Below are 22,331 nucleotides of genomic sequence, written 5' to 3'. Positions count from 1 at the left end.
TTTTTTTTTTAAAGGTAAAAATCAATGATTTTAAAGAAAGGAAAGTTGATAGGATGTGTCAGTTCCCACTCAGAAGTCAGGCTTTACCAGAGAGGGTTGCTGTTGGAAACACAGATCCTGTTGCTCACCTCAAAATGTTTGGCTTCTTGTTTGAGAATTAACCTAGACCTTCAACAAGTAGAAAGTGTAAAGAGAATCCTTGAAAAGTGAAAAGATGGAAACAGGATGTTTCTGTTTTTTACAAAACCAAAATTTAAATCAAAGATGTAATTGCTTAGAGGATCAGAATTTGACCACAACTTGCTATAACAAAGTCTTTTTCTTTCAAGGTATCGAAGCAAATTAAAGCTGATCCGAGCTAAGGAGGAAGACAGTGGCCATTATACTATTGTAGTTCAAAATGAAGATGATGTGAAGAGTTATACTTTTGAACTCTTAACTCAAGGTATGTAAGGGCAGGAAAAGATAATGTTACTCAGTGAACACTTGTTTCTCAAGGAGAACCTGACACTTTACTCCCAGGTCTCGGAACTTTAGAGCAAAGCAGGATGGGAGATGTTACTTACAGGAAAAGCATAGTTGGATTTATGAATCCACATAATTCTGGGAGTTTCTAGGCTCTTCTGGAAAATCTGACTGGGAATTCCCAGGCTCCAACAGCTTCCTCAGCACCTGTTTCTCAATCTGGCACCTTCTGATTCTGGAGGAGTGAAGTAATGCTTTTTGGTCCAGAGGACCTTGGATTGTTCCAGAAAGTCTTGCCATTTTTTGCTTAGCTTCTCTTGTAGCTATTGCACAATGGCTTTTACCAGAATGGGGTGTCCATTCAGCACCTATTCATTGGGTTCCTATCATGTGCCATGTATTGTCTTAGGTGAGCTCATTTGACCCTCACAGTAAATCTCTGCGAAGAATGAGCTATCTCTTATTTGATCACAGATTAAAACTTTAATAACTTAATAATGTCCCACAGGTACTCTTTGAAAATTGTTGCTTTAGATTTTACTTTAGCTAAACCCTTGGGTGAATCACAGCTGGAATATAATTTCAAGAGCTGCCTTGCCTATCGAGTCAAGTAACCACAGAATCTTCACACTTTCCTCACTCCTCAGAGCAGAAACCCTACCATGCTAATACGGTAGAATTGCTCTTTACCATATGGGTGATGGGTGCATCCAGTCTCTAGTGTCGCTAAATACGCAGCCAGGTTCAGCGTTCACAGGTCACCCGGACAAACTCAGAACTCATATTCCCTGTGTCTTTCTCAGAATTGTAGGACATGAACCATTCACCTCCAATTTCCTTCTGCCCCTTACAGTTCCCTCCTCTATTCTGGACTTGGTCGACGACCACCACAGCTCCACTGGGGGACAGACGGTGAGGTGCACAGCTGAAGGAACACCTCTTCCTGAGATCGAGTGGATGATTTGCAGGGATATTAAGAAGTATGAAAGTAGACCTTCCTTTCTCTTTTGTGGTTAGAATATTTCTCGCTTAGCACAAAGGGCCTCAAGTGAATTTTATTTCTTTGGATGGCTCTTTGTCTTTGTGATTCTGGTTTGACCTAAGTTTTGTGAACTACAAGTTAGGTTCTGAAAGGGTCCCCTGTGTGTGTGCTGTGTGTGCGTGTACTTGTGTATTTACAGGTAACCGTAAGCAGGCCCCTGGCTTTCATCAGACTCTCAAAGGGTCTCTAATCCCAAAATGGGAATATTTTCCCCAGTTATGTTTATTGAGGTAAGGGTGGCTTACGTCACTAGCTGTTTATGTCTATCTTTCCCTCTCCAGATGGAGAGTTTCAGTTCTCTCCAAACGCATATTTGTTATCTTTTTTTTTTTTAAAGATTTATTTATTCAGACAGAACTGGGGTACAGGCCAGAGGTGCAGGGGCAGTGAGAAGCTTCACCAGAGACAGAGTGGGGAGCAGAACAGGCAGACTGATGAAGTACACTGCTGAGGGGAGCAGCGGGCGGGTCAGGAGAGGCCTGCCTCGCCATGTGGGTCACCTCTGGGGCAGGCGGGGATTGAAATCATGCTGAAGCGGCTTTAGCTTCTCAGTGCTACGCTTTAACCTGCTGCGCCACCTGGGAGGGTCTGCACGTTTGTATCTTGTGCCCACCACCCAGTGCCCAGCAACACCCCTCGTGCTCCTGGCCTCTCCTTCCCCACACCCATATGGCCATCCTCCTTTCTTGTTGCCTCATTGACAAAGGGAATTACAAGAGCTGCTGCTGTCGGGATTTATTACTGTCCTGGCCCACATTTTTACTTTGCTCTCATTCCTATGTAGCGAACTTATTTGGCTCCTAGCTTTTTGTGAGCAAACGTGAAAATACCACCATGAGGCTGCTCACTGCCTTGTTTGTACCAGCTGTTGGTGGGGTCAAGTCATCAGCCTCCTTCCAGCCCTCTACTCCTCAACCCCTTCAAACCGAAGTGAGCTCTGTGCTCTCTCTTCCACCCTCGGGGACTGTTCAGAAGCCAGGGTTCCTTCTCCTGAAGGGTGAGATGCCCAGACTCACCCTCTTCTAGGGCTAAGGAGCAGGACTTGGATCTTTATTGGGTTATAATCTAGGTCTCATCACTCGTCAGAGAGTAACTCGTATGCAAGTGACACCTTAGGGACTCCTCACAGTGTGGGCAGGGAGAAGTGGGGGCAGGTCTTTTTGAAGTGGAAAAATGGGGTGAACCTTCATGAAGTCCAACTGTTCAGTTTGCTCGTTGGCCCAAGACTTGGGATTGGCAGTTTTATTTTGAACAAGTTAATTACTACCTCACCTCATAAACAGTTAACTTTGAATTATCCACATGTAGATTTTTCTTTGTTGGGGATGTGCAAACAAATGTAACATTAATCTGCATTGAAAATAAGAGAATAAACGTGTAGCACCAGAAATACAGGCAAGGTCAGAAGTGCTCGCCATCGTAGCTAATGCTCACTGCTTCACTACCTCCGCTGCTCCCCATCACTGGCTATCTATGTCTATCTTCCCCTCTCCAGATGTAATAATGAAACTTCATGGACGATTTTGGCCAACAACGTCTCAAATGTCATCACGGAGATCCACCCCCGAGACCGGAACACAGTGGAAGGCCAAGTGACGTTTGCCAAGGTGGAGGAGACCATTGCTGTGCGATGCTCCGCTAAGAATCTCCTGGGGGCTGAGAACCGAGAACTGAAGCTGGTGGCGCCCAGTGAGTTGCTTATCAGTCAGGACAACTCCAGGTCATCAGCCCAGTCCCTTCCCCCTCAGAAAGAGCTCAGAATCCCACATGGGCTCACAGAGGAATGAAGTTCCCATGGCAGAAATCCAGCTGAATACTCTTAAAGTGACTTCCCGGGCACCTGTGGTGGGCGTGGTGGGCTGCCTTTCATGGGGTGGGGGCTGTCTTTCAGAATGGGGGGCCTGTCTTTCAGAGAGAGGGGGCTGTCATTCAGAGTGGGGGGGCTGTGTTTAGATTGGAGGGGAGGCTGTCTTTCAGAGTGGGATCCCAAAATGTATTCTGCAGAAGCCCCTGGCATTTTGTCTGACAGGACAGCATCCCAATCTCTGTAGTCTCAGTGTGGGGTTAGAGGCTGGGCAAGGTGGGTCTTCTGCCTGCTTGCTCCTTACAACAGCTGAAACAGGTTGAACGTTTTTTAAATAAAAATATTAATGAAACCAAAAGCAATAGAAACAATGCAACCTTTCAATAAACTGAACTTACATGTCTTTTAGTAGCTCTCAGATCCACTTATCAAGCTCTGGGGGACTTGGTGGTGGGTGCAAGATAGTGAGATACCTGAGGGGAGCCTATACTTTCAAAATACCAACAATATTGGAATCCAATATTATTGCAATTAAAAAACTAAAAAAAAATCACAAATGTTATCAAGAACCCCCCCCCGAAATAATTCCAATTTTCATTTTGTCCAGAGCTTAATGTTGGAACATTTTTGGGAAACTGTTATGTTCCTTGAATTGAATTTTGTCCCTTCCAAGAGAAGAGAGGGAGTAGCTTCTTGTGGGTAGATGAGGGCGAGGTGGAACCGCCCATCTAAACGGAGCCAGACAGCCCTGAGACCCCCCCACCAGCAGTGAGACAGTTCTGGTCTAGACTCAACCACAGCGCCTCGCCCCTTCCTGCATGTTCCTGCAAATTCTTCATCTTGCCTCTCTCCTACCTCCAGCTCTGCGTTCTGAACTCACGGTGGCGGCTGCTGTCCTGGTGCTGTTGGTGATTGTGATCATCTCACTTATTGTCCTGGTTGTCATTTGGAAACAGGTAGATATTGTATCAAAGAACGGAAGCCTAAAGATAAAGAACAGCAACCTAATTCAGTGGCCTCAGGAACCACATGCTGAACGAAGGCTGTGGGATCCTGCTTGTGTCATCCCTTTGCTGCAGCGGTTAAGCCGTAATGTACTTGGACTTCAGTAATTCACCACCTGTTTGCCTTGGTCGTTTCTAGAAACCAAGGTATGAAATTCGTTGGAGGGTCATCGAATCAATCAGCCCCGATGGCCATGAATATATTTATGTGGACCCAATGCAGCTGCCTTATGACTCAAGATGGGAGTTTCCAAGAGATGGACTAGTGCTTGGTAAGCCCTCTGGGGTGCCCTCCTGAGACTCCATTTTTGATTTGGCGGTTTTACCCTGCATAGGCCTGTATAGGAATAAGGGATGATTTTTTGATGATTTTTACTTGTGCTTATGGAGAGCTAGGCCTGTCATGATAAGGAGTTAATTGGATCACTGCACTGATTTTTTTAAAAAATCTTGTTCCATAGCAAATTGTGGTTAAAGCAAATTTTACAAAAAGAGAGTCCGAGGAGGACTGCCAAAGAGCCCCATCCATCCAATGGCTTTTCTTTGGATATGACACAACTTGAAAATGAGATGAATTTCTGTAGCTAAAAAGAATCAGATGAGAAATGAACAAGGAAGACCACAACATGTATTTTGATCCATTCTGCATTCTGAAGATATATGAAATATATATAGAATAAATATATTTAGAATATAGGATATAAATATAGATAGTTTGAAGCCAAACATGTAAAAATCATCAAGCTAATTTATCACCAACTTTTCAAATATTTCAATCTTGGGTTGAAACCAAGTACATGAAGCTTTAGTCCAAGAGGTTTTTTTTTTTTTTAAACTACATTCTGAATGAGTGAAAAGAAGACAAAAGCAAGCGAAGGTTAGAGCTAACGGATGAGTCACAGGAATATTCTAACTGTATGTACTTTGAAGGATACCAAAGGCAGGTTTTAATTATTTACCTAACTCATTCCCAAATGTAGTAATTTTAGGTTTTCATAGAGTTCCTTGAGCTGAAATATAAAAGACACTCCCAGTTTCAAATACTTGTTCCTGGGAACCAGGCACTCCCCCCCCCCCCATTTTATAAAAAGGGATGCAGCACTTAACGAAAGCTAAAAAGTAGCACAACCAGTGTGTGGAGAAAGCGATACCCCTAATATGCTCAGCGACATTTCTGTGCATCTCCACTGCTTGGGTTACCCAGTTGCTGGGGAAACAGTCCCTTCTGTGTCTAATTTCCAGCAATGCAGACGTGTAGTCAGAGGTGCTGCTGGTTGCTGGCACCCTTATGAGCTGAGTCTGTCTCTGGGACCTCCCCGTCTTAAGACTGGCCGTTCCGGGGAATATCCCTTGGAGACAGTGAGCTCGTTAAGAGGCGGGACCACAGCTCCACTTCTGTGTCTCGCAGTATGTAGCGAAGTGCTGTGCTCCCAGGCGTGTTTGGCTTTTGCTATTCCTGGTTCTCCTGACAGGCAGCCATGAGCTCAGCTCAGAGTCGACTTCTCCACCCCTGGGAATCAGTGATATCGTGCATACTGAAGTATTTCTGGTGGATAGGGATTTATCAAACCAAAAGATGCCCTTATTTGCATGTGAAAACAGAAAGACAGGGAGCAGGGGGTTAGGTGAGAACCACAGAAAGCAAGTGCCAGGGGCCCTGTCTTGCTTGGCACGTGAGCTGGTAGATGCTCACTCATACCAGGGAGACTGCACCCGCCTTTGTCTCGGCTGGGTTTCCTTTCCCTTGCCAGTGTTTTTTTGACAAAAACCAATTATACTCATTTCCTTCCCTGAGGGCTCAAGCTTGGTTTTGACATGACATCTTGGAGGCATCATTATGCTCACTCCAGACAGAAAACACCCCATCCTCTTGAGGGCTCATGGGCACTGCCATGGTAAATCAAGCTGTGGGGAAGCCTGGCATCTGCCTGGCTTAATGGTTCTGGGTGCCCACAGGTCGTATCCTGGGATCTGGTGCATTTGGAAAAGTGGTTGAAGGAACTGCCTATGGATTAAGCCGTTCCCAGCCCGTCATGAAAGTAGCAGTGAAGATGCTAAAACGTAAGTGTCCCTTCCTTGGACTTTTTTTTTGCACATGCAGATATTATGTGAATTGCTCAAAATCATAGAGAGTAAATGCCAAATTTAGGACAGGACCTTTCGGACACGTTCTCCCCACTCTAGGTTTTATATGCACCCAGACTATTAATTAGGTTTATTTAGATTGTTCTTGTTACTTGTATATTGGGAAATGAGGTTATTTTCAGTGACATTTTTACCCGAAAGGGGAGGGATTAGTTAGCCATTCAGAGTCGAAATCAAGTCACTATTTTTCTTTTAGACTCTTGGTGAGTAAAATGATGCCCAATTACAGGATTCTTCATGCTGTTAGCTTTCTCTGGGAAGTAAGTGGCTCAATTGAACTGACTTGTGGTTTATTTTTTCAACAGCCACAGCCAGATCCAGTGAAAAGCAAGCTCTCATGTCCGAACTGAAGATAATGACTCACCTGGGACCGCATTTAAACATTGTAAACTTGCTGGGAGCCTGTACGAAGTCAGGTGGGCTGCTGACCAGGAGTGAGGTTTCAGAGGACACCTGTGGTTCTCCAGACTCTCAGGCTTTTACCCCCTCACATGCCAGCAAATACCAGTTCCCTGAGTGGAGTTGTTTGGACTCCACAGAATCGATGGAAGCTCTGGTCTTTTCAAGCAGCCTCTAATGCCAGGGCACACAGAGCGATTCGTGGTTTTCTGTTCATTTTCATACCCACCTTCTAACTGGCTTTTGTCCCTACAGGCCCCATTTACATCATCACTGAGTACTGCTTCTATGGGGATTTGGTCAATTACCTGCATAAGAATAGGGACAGTTTTTTAAGCCACCACCCAGAGAAACCAAAGAAAGAGCTGGACATCTTTGGGTTGAACCCCACTGATGAAAGCACACGGAGGTGGGTGCAAACAGACATTGCTTTGAATCACTGGTTTATGAAAAGAACCTTGTTCTGACAGATTTTTGCACCTATAGTTCACGGCGAGGAGGTAGCAAGCCCAGTTCCCCTAACCCAACATCCCCGACATGCTGTAGACACTTAGTGATATTGCGGATTAGATTGTCATGAAGGAAGGCTTTGCTGGTAGGTTTGAATGAGAATTAGAGTTGGAATGATTCTGGAATCACTTAGGACTTAGAAAATCTTGTGAGAAACTGTCTGAGAATCTCCAAACTTGAGATACTTTTCCTGAGCTGATGCTGAGCCTTCAGTCAAGTCCATGACCGGGATCCCCATGGCAGAAACCTTTAAGTTGCTACAAAGATCTCTGTGGATACGAAGTTCTACAAGGTCAGAAAGAACAATGCATTCATTTCATATTTAATTTCTCAAGGGACACGAAATCGGTGCTACATTTCTTGCTAGTAGCAGTCTACTACGTGCCACGTGATTATGTGGCCCAGATTCATGGTCTCTGAATTAAAAAACAGAAGGAATAAAAACAGACTTAATGTCATACATTTTTTCAAACCATAAAGGCAATAGACTCTGAGTTTTATGAGGAGCCCCAGTGTTTTAGACTTGGCTTTTAAAGATGTCTAAGCTCCTATGCAGATATGCAGGCCACGGTCACTGACAACATATAAGTGAATCGATAAATAGTAATAACCATGGTCACTACCATTTGTGCCTAGTGCCTACCAGGTCTCCCTGCCTCCCTGTCCCCCCCCCCCCCCCCCCCCCCCCGCACTTCCCAACTTTGTTAATGCGATTCACTCCCAGCATGAATCATTGTCCTTGTAGGTGGGGGAATCCTTCCTGCCTTCCCAGGAGTTGAGATGATCAGTGAATTTCTGTGATTACTGATGAGTGCTCATCTCCCCAGCTACACCTCCCCCCTTGAAGGGTGTGGGTTGGTTTGCTCCACTCACTTGCCACTTCACGCCCAACACACCACCTTGCATGGTTAGGTCCTGGGCACCATCAGTGAACGTCGAATGAGCTCTCCAAAGGGACACCCTGGCTAAGGTTTCTTTTTCTGTTTCTACAGCTATGTTATTTTATCTTTTGAAAACAATGGTGATTACATGGACATGAAGCAAGCTGATACCACACAGTATGTGCCCATGCTGGAAAGGAAAGAAGTTTCTAAATATTCGGACATCCAGAGATCCCTGTATGATCGCCCAGCCTCATACAAGAAGAAATCTATGTTAGGTAAATACGTCTGCACTCACTCCGTGGGCGCTGTGGGCTTAGTGGAGTGTGGGCAATACAGAAAGTGAGGGAGCTTGGTGCACAGACCTGGCAGGCCACATCGTGTTGAGAAGACAGTCGGCACAGCTGGGTCTGTGGTATGTTTGCATAGGTTTGTGGCCTAGGAATTGAAAAGAAGAAAGAAAGTTAACATTAGGAATTTTCCAGATTTTAAATGTCATCATGTTCAAGATTTATTGATTCTGATGTAATGATCTTCCTTTGTTGTTAAAACATTATTTTAACGAACGTTTGGGGATCACTGATGTATTTTTCCAATGCTCTTACTGGGGCAAAAGGAAAAGTCGGTAATCTTCTATTGGCTCCTAATAAAATTAAAAAAAAAATAATCAAGTCTCTGATACTTGTGAGTTGAAACTCCCTCCTTCTGGCTGTGCCCCTATTCAATTTGTGACAGAAGCTGGAAAGTAGACAATTTGAGATTTTATTTTCTGATTGTTTTGGGTGTTTCTATTGAATGTTGTTTGGAGGAGGACTGGTCTGTTTTCAAAGCAGATGAGCACGTGGCAGGGTTGAATTGATTTAGAAACACCAGGGAGCCTAGCTGATGCCCAGAGCAGATGGACCACCCGCCTCTTCTTGGGGGTGGCCGCTCCAGGGTTCTAGTCTAATCACAGGCTGGGGGTGGGGCAGGGGCTGCCGGGTGGGTCTGTTCTCATCTTGTGCCATCATCCTCTATTATTGAGTCTGAACCCTCCCATTGCCAATGGGGAAAAAAAAAACAAACATGTTTAGTGGCCATGGAAATCATTTTGAAAATCGCTGATGTGCTCTAAATGATTTCAGCGTTCTTCAATGAAAGGTACAATCCACTCAAGAAAGAATGGGGTTGTTTTGCAAAGTGCAACACACAATAATATTTTCCATGGCTGCAGCTCCAAGTTCCATTCACTTCTCATTGCCAAATGGGTAAACTTCCAAGCCCTTTTAAAGATCCACCAACGAGGGTTGTCGGAACCAATGCTTCCTCTCCCTTCCTGAGTTGTTAAAAATAGTTTACATTGCTTCCCATGCTGGACCTGGCTCCAGATGTCAGGGGAGTCTGATTCATGCTCGACCCAAGCCTGTTGGCAGGCAGACCGCTGCTTTCTGGCCTTCCCCTTGCTGGCTGGAAAAATGTGAATGGCTGCAGCTCGTCTTCACTTGCCTGAACTTTTTCAAAAAACAGAACTACTGGCCTAGATTGCCTCCTTCCTCGAAAACCCTGGGACCCTTCCAGATGGGCCTAACTGAGGACAGCGGACACACTGCACACAAAGGAGCTAAATGCAAAGTCAGTGGCACAGACCTCAGGATTTCTACCTCGAATCTGACTAGTAGTTGGTTGATGCACAAAGTAAGTGCAGCACTAGGATAGTGGCTTTAAAAAGAAAGGAAGAAAAGCAATCCCTGAAGTTACTTATTCAAAGAGGCTTCATATTTATTCATCTTGGATGATGTATGTGTGTGTCTGATACACGTACATTTAAGCCAGGTATGTTTCTGCAGATATATTTCTTTTTAAAATAGCACTTTTACATAGTTTACATATACCTACCCGTGTGGTCTAGAAAGCCTGCAAGAAAGTAATTTCAGATAAGCCTCTGCATCCTGACCCGGGGCACGGCCCTGCGGGGTGTCACAGCGGGTGAGGTTTCATGCTGGTCGCCATCACTGACACCCATAATTCCATAACTCCTGTAATTCCTTTTTTTCTGCAGACTCAGAAGTCAAAAACCTTCTTTCAGATGATAACTCAGAAGGCCTTACCTTGTTGGATTTGTTGAGCTTTACTTATCAAGTTGCCCGTGGAATGGAGTTTTTGGCTTCAAAAAATGTAAGTGTGTTCAGGGAACAGACCACTTCACACCCAGGCCACAGATGGCTGAGGATGAGAAGCGTGGAAGATAGATCTTAGCAACAGCTGCTTCTCTCTTCTCCCTGCAGAGCAGGGAATCTGATCATCACCAGGTGTCTGCTCCTCCAGAACTTTCTTCCTTTGGGAGTGTTGGGGATGAGCGCCTGGAGAAGCGAGCTCTTTATTCCACGATGGCCTCCCTGCCTCCTGCAGTGGCCTGTGAGGCGGGGTGGCGGCTGTCCAGTGGCAGATGGATGGCTTCGACGTTGTTTCTTTCCTTTCCTCACAGTGTGTACACCGGGACTTGGCTGCTCGCAACGTCCTCCTGGCGCAAGGGAAGATCGTGAAGATCTGTGACTTTGGCCTCGCAAGAGACATCATGCATGATTCTAACTACGTGTCGAAAGGCAGTGTATGTGTACTCTCTTATCAGCTTGTTCACCCTCCCTCATTTGAATCTCTGAAATCAGGTGTTGCTGGTAATCATTCGGTGCCCTCCTCTTTTATACGCACACACACACACACACGCACATGCACACACACTCATATTTGTGCCTTTTTCCACCTCAGTTGTGATCCCTGTGGACTTCCCATCACCAGGTCACCCGTATGCCATCACCACAGTCCAGTGTACTTCCCTCCCATTCCATTATTATTATTTTTCCCTTGGTTCTTTATGCTTCTGCTATGAGTGAAACCATCTGGTATTTTTCTTTTTCTTTCTGGCTTATTTCACTAAGCACGATCCCTTCCAGTTCCATCCATGTTGCTGCAAAAGGCACGAGTTTGACTTTTTGATGGCCGAGTAATATTCCACTGTGTATTTGTATCATGTCTTTTAAACCCAGCCATCCACTTTTGGTGGTGCCCTCCTTTTTTAACAAGGCACTCCCGGGAAGTCAGCTCAAAGTGCACAAGCTGTGGCCACGCTGGCTGGGTGTGAGCACCATCTCCAGTGCTTACTAGTGGGCAAGTTAATGGGACATTGTGCCAGGGTTCCTACCTGAGCGGGGAAGTGATAATAGTGCTTATCTTCTGTGCTGCTGTGTGGGGGTGAGTCAGTGAGTCCATGTACAATGCGTAGGGTGCTCTAAGCACCCAGTAGGGGTGAGCTCTTAGTATGTATAACATGCATACATGTGCATGGAGTCTCTAGCGTTCATCAAATTTCAAACGGCATCTTGACCCCTAAAATAGTAAGACCATTTGAATTGTATATTTTAGAGGTACTGTATCCTTAAAAACAGTCATTTTCTCTTACACTTTTGGCCTACCCTTCCCCCTTCCAACTCTAAGCAGATGAAGAGACTTAGGTTACAACTATCATGTAAAGGAACAATTCTAACCCCATGACTAGTAGTGAGACAGCTTTTGGGGTCCTGCACCCTCAGAGAGAGGATCTGGCCCCTGGCCAGTTCCGTGTGCTTCATGTACAGAGTGGACTTGACCTGTAGGTTGAGGCACCTTGAACATATCCTTGGGCTTTGGTGAAGTCCCGTTTTCTCACCTGTTTACAAAGGTGATGATTGGTTACCTCCCAGTCATTGAAGAGGGCTAGAGGATGCCAGTGTGGAAACTTGATGTGTCTGCCTCAGTTTACTATTTCCACTGAAGGTGGGGCCACCTCACGAGAGTCAGCAAAATGATCAGAATGTCAGAGTAGCAGAAGGAAACAACTTTTTTTTTTTTAAAGATTTATTTATTTATTCATACAGAACTGGGGTACAGGCCAGAGATGCGGAGGGTGAGAGGATTCACCAGGAACAGAGTGGGGAACAGAACAGGCAGATCGATGAAGTACACTGCTGAGGGGAGCAGCAGGCGGGTCAGGAGAGGTTTGCCATGCCACGTGGATCACCTCCGGGGCAGGCGGGGATCAAACTCATGCGGAAGTGGCTTAAGCTTCTTAGTGCAGTGCTTTAACCCGCTGCGCCACCAGGGAGTGCCGGAAACAACTTTTTTTAAAAAGTTCAAAAATGTTTTATTGGCTCTTAGATCACTGGAATAGTTCTTAATTGTGCTATTAGGAACTCCTGAAAATAGGGGCAGGTTGATTCTGAGCTCACATGGAGATGGTCCATATTCAGGATTAAGTACTTGTAGATGTTATTCCTTGGGAGGGTGTAAGAGACAACACTGACCCTTCATCACTCACCCAATATTTATCGAACACCCACTAGGAGCCCCGGCAGCTTCTGAGAGCACAGCCACTGAGCAAACCACGCAAAAGAGACACGTGTGAGAGGCAGGTTCTTCGTGCAGCCATGGTTAGCCCAAAGAAAACCCCTTTCTTGTTTATGCTGCAGTAGAGCAGAAGGCGCTGCAGGTGTGTCCACTGGGTTTAATTTCTTCCCTCCTTCCCTGCAGACATTTCTCCCCGTGAAGTGGATGGCTCCCGAAAGCATCTTCGACAACCTCTACACCACACTGAGCGACGTCTGGTCCTACGGCATTCTGCTCTGGGAGATCTTTTCCCTTGGTACGGTTGCTTGTTTAGAGTGTTCACACCATGGGAAGGGAAACACTGCTTTTCCCAGCTCCAGGTTATAAGCAATGCTCAGGTGCCCTGTGGTCATTGACATCACATGCTGGCACCACGCATGTCTGGTGTGTGCAGGTGCATTGGGGGGGATGCACCCTCTTCCTGGCCCTTTCCCCTCCTACACCTCAGCACTCTCCCACTGGAAGTGTAGACAACAGCTCTCATTGGCTGCTGCTTCTCCTGGCTTTTGGGCTAAGGGAGGAAACTCTCAGGAGTTTCTGCTTTCTCTCTTCGTGCGCCTGGGTGCTCAGGTGGAAAGTAGTGTGGTCAGGAAAGGTCATCTGTCTGGAGGAGCCCTCTTCGTCTCCCACTGACCAAGAGGATGTTGTTCAGTGGCCACATCCTGAACAACACAGGTGCCCAGGCTGCCCAGTGGGGGTGGGGTAGCCTTGGCCCCGACTTTGGGCTGTTCCCCCAGGGAGCTAGGACTTAAACACTTAATGAGAAACTGGGGTACTGATTTACAATAGTAGTGGCAGTTTTAAAAAGGGGCTTTGAGGTAGTTTTACAACTAAACTAGAGTTGGCCTTGGTTATAAAAACGTGAAACATTCCATGAATTTACTTTTACCCTGATGTGACGGTAAAAGGAATGTTCCCTGATGTTCTCCCCTCTCCCTTTCGCTTTCCTCCGTCATGGGTTTATACATTGCTTTTTTGGAGGTGCGAGATTTCCTATCCTAGTCCCTTCCCCATACGCCACTAACAGCATAGAATTAGCTAGCAGTCAAGCTGCAACTTTGACTTTTGCTTTAATCATTTGAATTTCTGGTGAAAATGACCCTGGGCCTCAATGATTCAGGATTTCTCTTGCTTTTCTATTTTGTTTTGTATCTGGAGACCCAGTAGCAGCAGCACTGAAAAATACTTCAGTGCTTTTTCTAAAGATGGAAAATGTTTGCTTACACATGTAGATGTGACTGACTTAGAAATCCTGATTAAACTTCAGTTTTTGAGGTCAAGGAGCCAACGTTTAGTTTACTTGAAAAAATAATACTTCAAGGTGGGGTTCTCCAGTATGTCACCCCGGGTGCTCTAGCAACATTCCACATCCTTATTAGTCCTTTGACTTTCAGGCGGCACTCCCTACCCTGGCATGATGGTGGATTCTACCTTCTATAATAAGATCAAGAGTGGGTACCGGATGGCCAAACCTGATCACGCCACCCGGGAAGTGTGAGTGTCCACCCCTTCCCATGGGCCTGTGTCCCCTGTGGGTCTGTGGCCCCGTGGGTCTGTGGGGGCAAAGTGATGGGACTCCTGACATGCCTGCCAGTGCCCACTCTGAGTTCTGTGCTTCTCCAGCTACGAGATCATGGTGAAGTGCTGGAATAGCGAGCCAGAGAAGAGACCCTCCTTTTACCACCTGAGTGAGATTGTGGAGAATCTGCTGCCTGGACAATATAAAAAGGTTGGTCTGGGCCCCTTGAGAGGGTGGGCAGGTACGAGCAAAGGGAGAAGTCAACCTCTGGCAGGTAAGCCAGCGAGCAGCACTGTTCAATGCTGTTTCAAAGGCCGCTTTCAAAGGAGGAGAGAGACTGTGTGATCCAGTGGCTGTGGCTCCTGGGATCGCTCCCCTGGCCCCTGGCCACCATGATGAATGAAAACCCTCCCTCCCCACATGCTTCCCTTTCATCTTAAGTGTGCAGCACCTGTAAGCACTTTATTCTCCAGATGTCTGAGTATCCGAAGCTACTGTGCACTTAGAAGTCTCAGGGCAGCCTCAGTCATTAAATAGCTAATTTGAATGCACTTAAATCCATGTGAAATTGGCTTTTACCAGCTGACTGGAAGGAAAAACCTCAGCTGTTATCTGTGGCTCCAGCTGGTTTTATGTGGAATAGGAAGCATTGTTCAAAGGAACAAATGTAATTTCATGGAACCAAGCAGGATCTATTAATGAATGAACCAACTTTCTGCTGAGATGCTGAGGAGGAAACCCACACAAACTTGTATAATGAACTCGACTTCTTAGATTCGGACTACTTTGTCGATTTCTTTTTCATACATATGGTTTCCACTCAAGGAGGTACAGTGTTAGGAGGCCCCATGCTGGACTGGAAGTTAAACCCTTTTGTCTATTGATTATCGCACTGCCTCTTACACTAATACCTCAGCTGAAGGAAATTAACTTTAGGTCAATCAGAGATGCTGTGGTTGGTGAAGATTGTTGGTGGGAAATGGTTGAAACTTTGAAAAAGCAGTTACTTTAGGCCCACGGTTCCTAAGTTTTGCGTTAGATTTCTCTGATGTCTGGAGATCAGGAAGGCTTGGGGTGTGGTGCACACAGTGGGAACCCACACCTCTTCCTACTGGGACTCATCCAAGTCCAGGTGGGACAATGTGACAGGTCCGTGTTGTTCCCAGGGAGTGTGTGTAGGTATGGGGGTTCAATTGTAGCCTATCGAGAAAGGCTATGACTTCTAGGGGAGAAAGGCTTTTGGTATCCTGGGATCTACCAGCAGGGGAACTTTGCCATTGGTGGCCCTTTCTTTATGTCCCAGCTCTCCCTGGACAGTTGACATCTGGCTCTTCTTCAGTTGTCTGAATCTCACGTCTGTGAGGTTGTTGGGAAACATAGTTAAGTAACAGTAAGTTCTGAGCAACTAATCCCCTTTTGTGTCAGCTTCATTAACTGTGTGAAATAAATGTTTGTAGAGCTATGAAAAGATTCACCTGGACTTCCTGAGGAGCGACCATCCAGCTGTGGCACGCATGCGCGTGGACCCCGACAACGCCTACATTGGTGTCACCTACAAAAATGAGGAAGACAAGCTGAAGGGCTGGGAGGGTGGCCTGGACGAGCAAAGGCTGAGCGCGGACAGTGGCTACATCATCCCTCTGCCTGACATCGATCCTGTCCCGGAGGAGGAAGACCTGGGCAAGAGGAACCGACACAGGTGGATGTTGGGGGGGTGATCAGCCTCTTTCCCATCTGCTCACCTCAAGGAGGAGCCAGGGCGAAGGCCCTGAAAGTTGAGGTGCTTTCTCTGGGTGGTGGGTCTGTTACTGGGGGGCTGCATTGCCAGCTGCACCCATGGCCATTCTGTTCCCCTATGGGTTGGGCTGAATCAGTCCTACGCGTCATATGATTTCATCCAGCATGTATCTCTAGAAGATTAATCTCTATCTTAAAAAGTAACTACAGTTATAAAAGCACTACAATAAGGGCCCTTCCTGGTGGCAATTCGGGTTAAAGCACAGCACTATGAAGCTCTCTGAAGCCACTGCAGCATGAGTTCATTCCTGACCAGGAAGCTGACCCACATGGCATGGCAGAGCTCTCTGACCAGCTGGCTGCTCCCCTCAGCAGTGTATTTCAGTAGATCTACCTGTTCTGTTCCCCGCTTTGTTGCTGGTGAATCCTCTCACCCTGGCACCTTCGGCCTGTTCCCCAGTTCCTGTAAGCGTAAATAAATAAATCTTAAAAAAAAAAAAACAAAAAACACCTCAATAAGGGGCCCTCCCTGGTCACCCAGGGGGTTCAAGCACAACACTGTGAAGCTCTCCACAGCCATTGCAGCACCAGTTTGATTCCCATTCAGTGAGGTGACCCACTTGGTGCAGCAGACATCTCCCATGAAGCTGCTGCTCCCCTTAGCAGTGTTATTTCTGTAGATCTGCCTATTCTGTTCCCTACTCTGTCTCTGGCAAATCCTTTCAGCTCCCTGCCACACAGACATCTGGCCTGCATCTCCATTCTTGTGTGCATAAATAAATAAATCTTAAAAAAAAAAAGTACTACAATAGGGCCTCCCTTGTGGCCCAGGGGGTTAAAACACAACACTGTAAAGCTATCCAAAGCCATTGCACCACGAGTTTGATCCCCAGCCAGGGAGCTGACTCACATGGTGCAGAGGACCTCTTCCTGACCAGCCTGCTGCTCCCCTCAGCAATGTATTTAGGTAGATCTCCCTGTTCTGCCCCTCACTCTGTCTCTGGTGAGTCCTCTCACTGCCCCCCACCATGCCCCTCTGGCCTGCACCTCAGCCCTTGTGTGCATAAATAAATAAAATAAATCTTTAAAAAACTTGTTAAAAAAATACTACAATGCCATTATCTCACTCCCAAAATTGACAAAAAGCTGGGCATTGTGGCCTGGGAGCCTAAAGTAAGCTCAGGCATCAACTTTTGGAGCCACTGTGAAGCTTGCCAGGCAGGCCAGGGTTATCTAGTGCTGAGGCTAGGTGGAAATCAACTCCAGCAGCCACACCCCTGCCTTCTCTCTGTGGTTGGATTGACAGAGAAAGGAATATGCCAGGTATGGGGTGGAAGGACACGTGTCGGGAAGACTGGTCCCGGAAAATGGGTCCAGCGGTCCAAATCAGTGTCCAAGGGAGTGTCATAGATGTAGGTCCTGGGTGGGTTGGGCTCAGGATCCAAGGGGTGACACAGGCCTCCAGCCAGTGGCAGGACTCAAGGGCAGGGATGACCGCCTCAGGGAATCATCCTTGTTCTTATCAGAACTAGCCCAGTTGGAGACTAGCCACGTGGACTCTGGTTCACAGTGAGGCTCCTGGACAGGGGTGTAGGTGAGGCCGGGTGGATAACAAAGGCTCAGGGCTTGGCCTGCTGCATGGTGCAACCCTTGCCTTAGGTTCTCTTCCACAGGATTGAGTGGCAAAGGTAGAAGCCATCTCAGATCACTAGCAACTTTGACGATTTAAAAGATTTGGTAGAAGGGGAGGGAAAATAAGATGTGGCAATGACCTGTGGATCTTGGAATTGCACAGGGCCCAATGCAGTGTGGAAGATGATGAGTAGCCGAGCTGTAGCAGAATCGTGCCAGAATGGGCAGTCTGAATTTGAACAACCAAGGTTCTGCTAAGACGAGCTCTTTTATTTGGGGGGCTGCCCTAGAGATAACACTGCAGTCTGGTTGTTGACCTTTTTCCTTTTCTCCCTCCTCCAGCTCGCAGACCTCAGAAGAGAGTGCCATTGAGACAGGTTCCAGCAGTTCAACTTTCATCAAGAGAGAGGATGAGACCATTGAGGACATGGACATGATGGAGGACATTGGCATAGACTCCTCGGACCTGGTGGAGGACAGCTTCCTGTAACTGGTGGGCTCAGGGCTCCCGTCCACTGCTGGACCCACTTGGGATCCCTTTAAGAAAACCACTTTATTGCAATGCAGAATTTGAGAGGACTTGGATGATGTGGCCAGAGAAGTTCCTGGCCAAGGGCCTTGGGGAACTTTCTAAATATGAGCAAGCAGATTGTTCTGAAATGAACTCTTCGAGCATTGCCTCTTGCAATGCTTTCAGTAGCATCTCAGTGGTGTGCGAAGACTGGAGGTAGATGGACAGGAAATACTAGGCCATGAAGATGAACTTCGTGGTTCAAGTGCATTGGTGAGATTCCAACATACACAACTTTGACCGCAATGAACTCCAGCGTTGTAATTATGTAAATAACTCTAACCAAGGATGTGTTTCGATTTGTATTAACTATCTTCTCTGGACTTCTGGAGAGACCACTCAACATGTACTTCCTGCTCGAAACCTGGTATCAGCTGCTGTTGAACTTTTTTATGAAGTACATGCAAAACCACTTTTGAACCTTAAGAACCTTAAAAGGTACTGGTACTATAGCATTTCACATTTTTTTTTTTAGCGTAAAGAGATAAAAGATAATAATTAACCAATTTTGTTTAATAGATTTGGGTTACTTAGAAACCCAACAATTCATTTTCCTATTGTAATCTACGTTTATAATCATACTACTGTTATCAGTAATGCTAAATCTGTAATATCTAACATGTTTTCCCTACAGAGAAAGCACAATTAAAAAAAAAATCCCTTACTAAGTAGGTGACCAGTTTGACAAGTTTTGACATTTATATTAAATAACATGTTTCTCTATTAAATATGGTAATAGCTTTAGTGGATTAAATTTAGTTGAACAAAGAGGACAAGTAGCGTTTTCCAGGAAGTCAATGTTTTTAACTGTGTGCTGAGGAGGTTATCTAATCTCTTGTACTGCAAACAATGAACTGCCCTCTGAGGTAATCAGATTCAAAATGAACAAACAAAGCCCCCAAACCCTAAATGTTTTCAACAGGGAGTCTAAGTTTATGCCTAACATGATTCCCCATATTATTACCCCATGGAAAATGCATTTGTCAGCAAAGAGTGAATTTTCAGAGGTTCCTTCCATGCCTGGTGGTAACGTTTGTGGCCCCAAGTGTAGCTATGTGTTTAACTCGATAAGCTTGGCCAGGGTCACAGGATGAGCTGGGCTTCAGCCGCACGTCTTCCACCATCTCTTACCCTAAAGAGAAAGAACTTGAAATGCTGAGGTCATAAAATGCATTGTTTAGAGAAGGCTGTGTGTGCCTTGGCCTGGGTTCTGGGTTCCCCAATGTAACCTGGCATCCAGGTCTGGGTACCCACCCCAAATATTCTGACCTGTTGTTGGGGGAAGCAGGAATCTGTTTTTATAAACTCATTGGACTGAATCAGGTTTGGGAAATACCGGCTTAGGTTACAGGAAGTTACCCTGGGAAAAAAGTAATTTGAAATTTGGAAATGGGCTAAAAGTCAACCATGCAGGAAGCCTACTAGTTAAATCCTTGGCTCCAGATCAGTGACGTTTAGTACTCTATTTCTAACAATTACTACTCTTAATTTAATTTTGCAGTCTTAGCAGAGGCTGAATAAGCTAAATCTTGGTTTGGCAGTTCTTCTAAAAGTAAAGACACTGCTTCCCACTGCAGGGAGGACCGAGCTTGTCTATCCCAGGCCTGCAGCACTCATGAAAAGGCCTGCACCAGAATGATGCAAGTCCGATTGTGCGGGCTCTGTAAAACAAGGTCAATATTTTACTGAAAATAATTTGAAAGTGTTGCTGAAATTTTGGGGTTAGCTAGGAGGACACATTGTCACTTCCACCCCAACCGTCAGCATGACTGGTGTGGGTTCATTGACATTCTTTGCGATACCGTTTAATTGCCGACACCACATGAATGAAACATGGGCTGTGATTATGGCAATCAGTGTGTGTGCTTTTGCCAGGTGATGCTTTGGAAGATGTAGAAGCAATAACAAGGTACTTGACTACCTACTGGTGTAATCTCAATGCAAGCCCTGACTTTCTTATCCACCTTTTTCATAGTAAGTGTAAAGACTGAGCCAGATTGGCCAATTAAAAGAGAAAACCTGACTTAGTTCTGTCAGGCCAATTAGACTTGAAATACATTTGTGTTTCTAGAATCACAGCTCAAGCATTCTGTTTATCACTCACTCTCCCTTGTACAACCTTCATTTGTTGGTGCTTTGCATTTTGATTTACTGTGATGTTTTGCCTGATGTCATGAAACTGGATGAAAATTCTCAGACCAGCAGGATTCCGTCCTATTAAATGCCCTCATCTAAGTTTGTGACTGTACTTTTTTTTTTCTAAAAAAACTGTTTTCAATATATCACAGATTTATTTCCCTTTTGGCCTCTTGCAAAGTCCCCAGGTAAAAACTTGTCAGGCCCTCCTTGCTTTTGATTTTTATGAAGACAATCAAAACTGACCTGAGAAACACAATTTGTGACTTTCTAAATGATCAGTGATGTCCTTAAAATGTGGTCTACCAATCTGTACAAAATGGTCCTATTTTTGTGAAGAGGGACGTAAGATAAAATGATGTTATACATCAATATGTATATATGTATTTCTATATAGACTTGGAGAATACTGCCAAAACATTTATGACAAGCTGTATCACTGCCTTTGTTTATATTTTTTTAACTGTGAGTTTCCCCACAGGCACATTAACTGTTGCACTTTTGAATGTCCAAAATTTATATTTTAGAAATAATAAAGAGAAAAATACGTAAGTGTTCCCAAAACAGTGGTGTGGTGAATGTGTGAGAAGAGCTAACTGGCTAAGAAGGGTCTACCAATACAAATGTATTCTACATGCCCCTGCTCATGTTTTTGTTTGAAAATGTGTAAATGAAGATCTTTATATTTCAATAAATGATATATATAATTTAAAGTTATGCGAAGGTTTCAGTATTTTTGTTTTTGCTTCATCCTATTAAGCAATTGTGCTTAATTTACTGTCTTCCCTTTCAGTGGGGTATTGAATTTTGGTTTTGATGATATCAGTAGGAAATTCAAGATTTAAACATTATTGGTGAGCCACCCTGGGGGCTGAGGGGTTAAGTCCCAGCAATGTCACAGCCTGAGTTTGATCCCCAGCCACAGCGGAGCTGATCCACATGGCACAGTAGACCTCTCTTGTTTCACCTGCTGCTCTCCTCAGCAGTGTATTTCAGGGATCTGCCACTGTGTCTCTGGTGAATCCTCTCATCCCCTGCATCTCTGGCCTGCACCCCAGTTCTTCTATGCAAAACCAAAACAAATCAAATACAAACATTACTTGATCTAGTTGGTTAGTTTTCAGACACAGCAGTTAACTCAAAGATGATTCACACTTGGCTCATCTTTGGCTTGATCTTTTATTTATTGTAATAACATTTGATTGCAAGATTTCTCTTTCTCTAGAAAAGGAGTACAGGATTACCTTTCTCCTGAGAGCATTCAAACATTGTCAAGGTGCAAAACTAAAATGTTAGCCTTTTTTTATTTACTGTTAAATGTTTCTTTTATTTCACATATGTATTTACTATAACTCATATGTTTATATATATTTTGCATCATTTTTCATGTCTGTACAGTGTTGCTTTCTCCTCTCAGGTGTAGTCCCCGTAGAATTCCCACAAGTCACCTGCGCACCATCGCCATAGTCCCTTGTGCCCACCCCTGTGCTGGCCTCTCCCCCGTCCCTGCTGAGTGCCTCTGACTGATATCCCTGTCTCCTTCTGTGCCCCTGTCCCACCCCACGGGCAGAACTGCATCACTGGGTGTGTGTGAAACCTGTTCAGCCCCTTTCTGTGTGCCTGCTTATATGCACATCTCTATTTCATGCTTCGTAAATTCCCAGGATGGGATTGCACTTATGTAATAACTTATAATGTACTTATTTCCTTACCTTTTTAAAACAATGGGCATTTTTTTCCTTTTGTTAATTTTTTTTTTTTTTTACATTGTTGTTCCTATTTTGACAGTGTTTGACTTCTTCCCTCCGGCACAGTCCTTGTATTTATCCCAACTCCACCCTAGCACCATCGCCTCGGTCCCTGTGCTCTGCCCTCCCCATTTTGATTCCTTTTCCTCCCCGCTCTGCTGTGTGTTCAGATCTATAGTTGTCTGTAAGTTTTGAAAATAGACTTTATTCTATTTTTTAAAAATAATGTAATAGTTTATTTTTACATCATTTGGTGCCTTTTTCCATCTCAGTTGCAATCCCCATGGGCTTCCCATCACCAAATCACCCATGTGCCATCACCATAGGTCAGTGCATTTCC

General features: G+C 45.2%; 1 protein-coding gene across 4 annotated transcripts in view; it reads left to right on the top strand.

Annotated features, from left to right (window-relative positions):
* Positions 1–20,943, top strand: part of PDGFRA (platelet-derived growth factor receptor, alpha polypeptide) — a 43,481-nt gene extending 22,538 nt beyond the window's left edge. For all 4 annotated transcript variants that reach the window (XM_012724286.1, XM_004681290.2, XM_012724287.1 and 1 more), the window contains exons 8-23: positions 330–445; positions 1,319–1,445; positions 3,003–3,196; positions 4,173–4,267; positions 4,455–4,587; positions 6,272–6,376; positions 6,766–6,876; positions 7,115–7,268; positions 8,362–8,528; positions 10,289–10,404; positions 10,715–10,837; positions 12,793–12,904; positions 14,043–14,142; positions 14,272–14,377; positions 15,625–15,866; positions 17,879–20,943. In XM_012724286.1, coding sequence (XP_012579740.1) covers positions 330–445; positions 1,319–1,445; positions 3,003–3,196; positions 4,173–4,267; positions 4,455–4,587; positions 6,272–6,376; positions 6,766–6,876; positions 7,115–7,268; positions 8,362–8,528; positions 10,289–10,404; positions 10,715–10,837; positions 12,793–12,904; positions 14,043–14,142; positions 14,272–14,377; positions 15,625–15,866; positions 17,879–18,026 — 2,149 coding nt within the window. In that variant the 3' untranslated portion in view covers positions 18,027–20,943. The remainder of the gene's footprint in view (positions 1–329; positions 446–1,318; positions 1,446–3,002; positions 3,197–4,172; positions 4,268–4,454; positions 4,588–6,271; positions 6,377–6,765; positions 6,877–7,114; positions 7,269–8,361; positions 8,529–10,288; positions 10,405–10,714; positions 10,838–12,792; positions 12,905–14,042; positions 14,143–14,271; positions 14,378–15,624; positions 15,867–17,878) is intronic.
* The last annotated feature ends 1,388 nt before the right edge of the window (positions 20,944–22,331 follow it).

Source organism: Condylura cristata, unplaced genomic scaffold (genome assembly GCF_000260355.1).
Source record: "Condylura cristata isolate star-nosed mole 26May11 unplaced genomic scaffold, ConCri1.0 scaffold00012, whole genome shotgun sequence".
NCBI classification, from domain to species: domain Eukaryota; kingdom Metazoa; phylum Chordata; class Mammalia; order Eulipotyphla; family Talpidae; genus Condylura; species Condylura cristata.
Note: the sequence above shows the minus strand (reverse complement) of the source record. Positions and strands in the feature narration are given on the sequence as shown.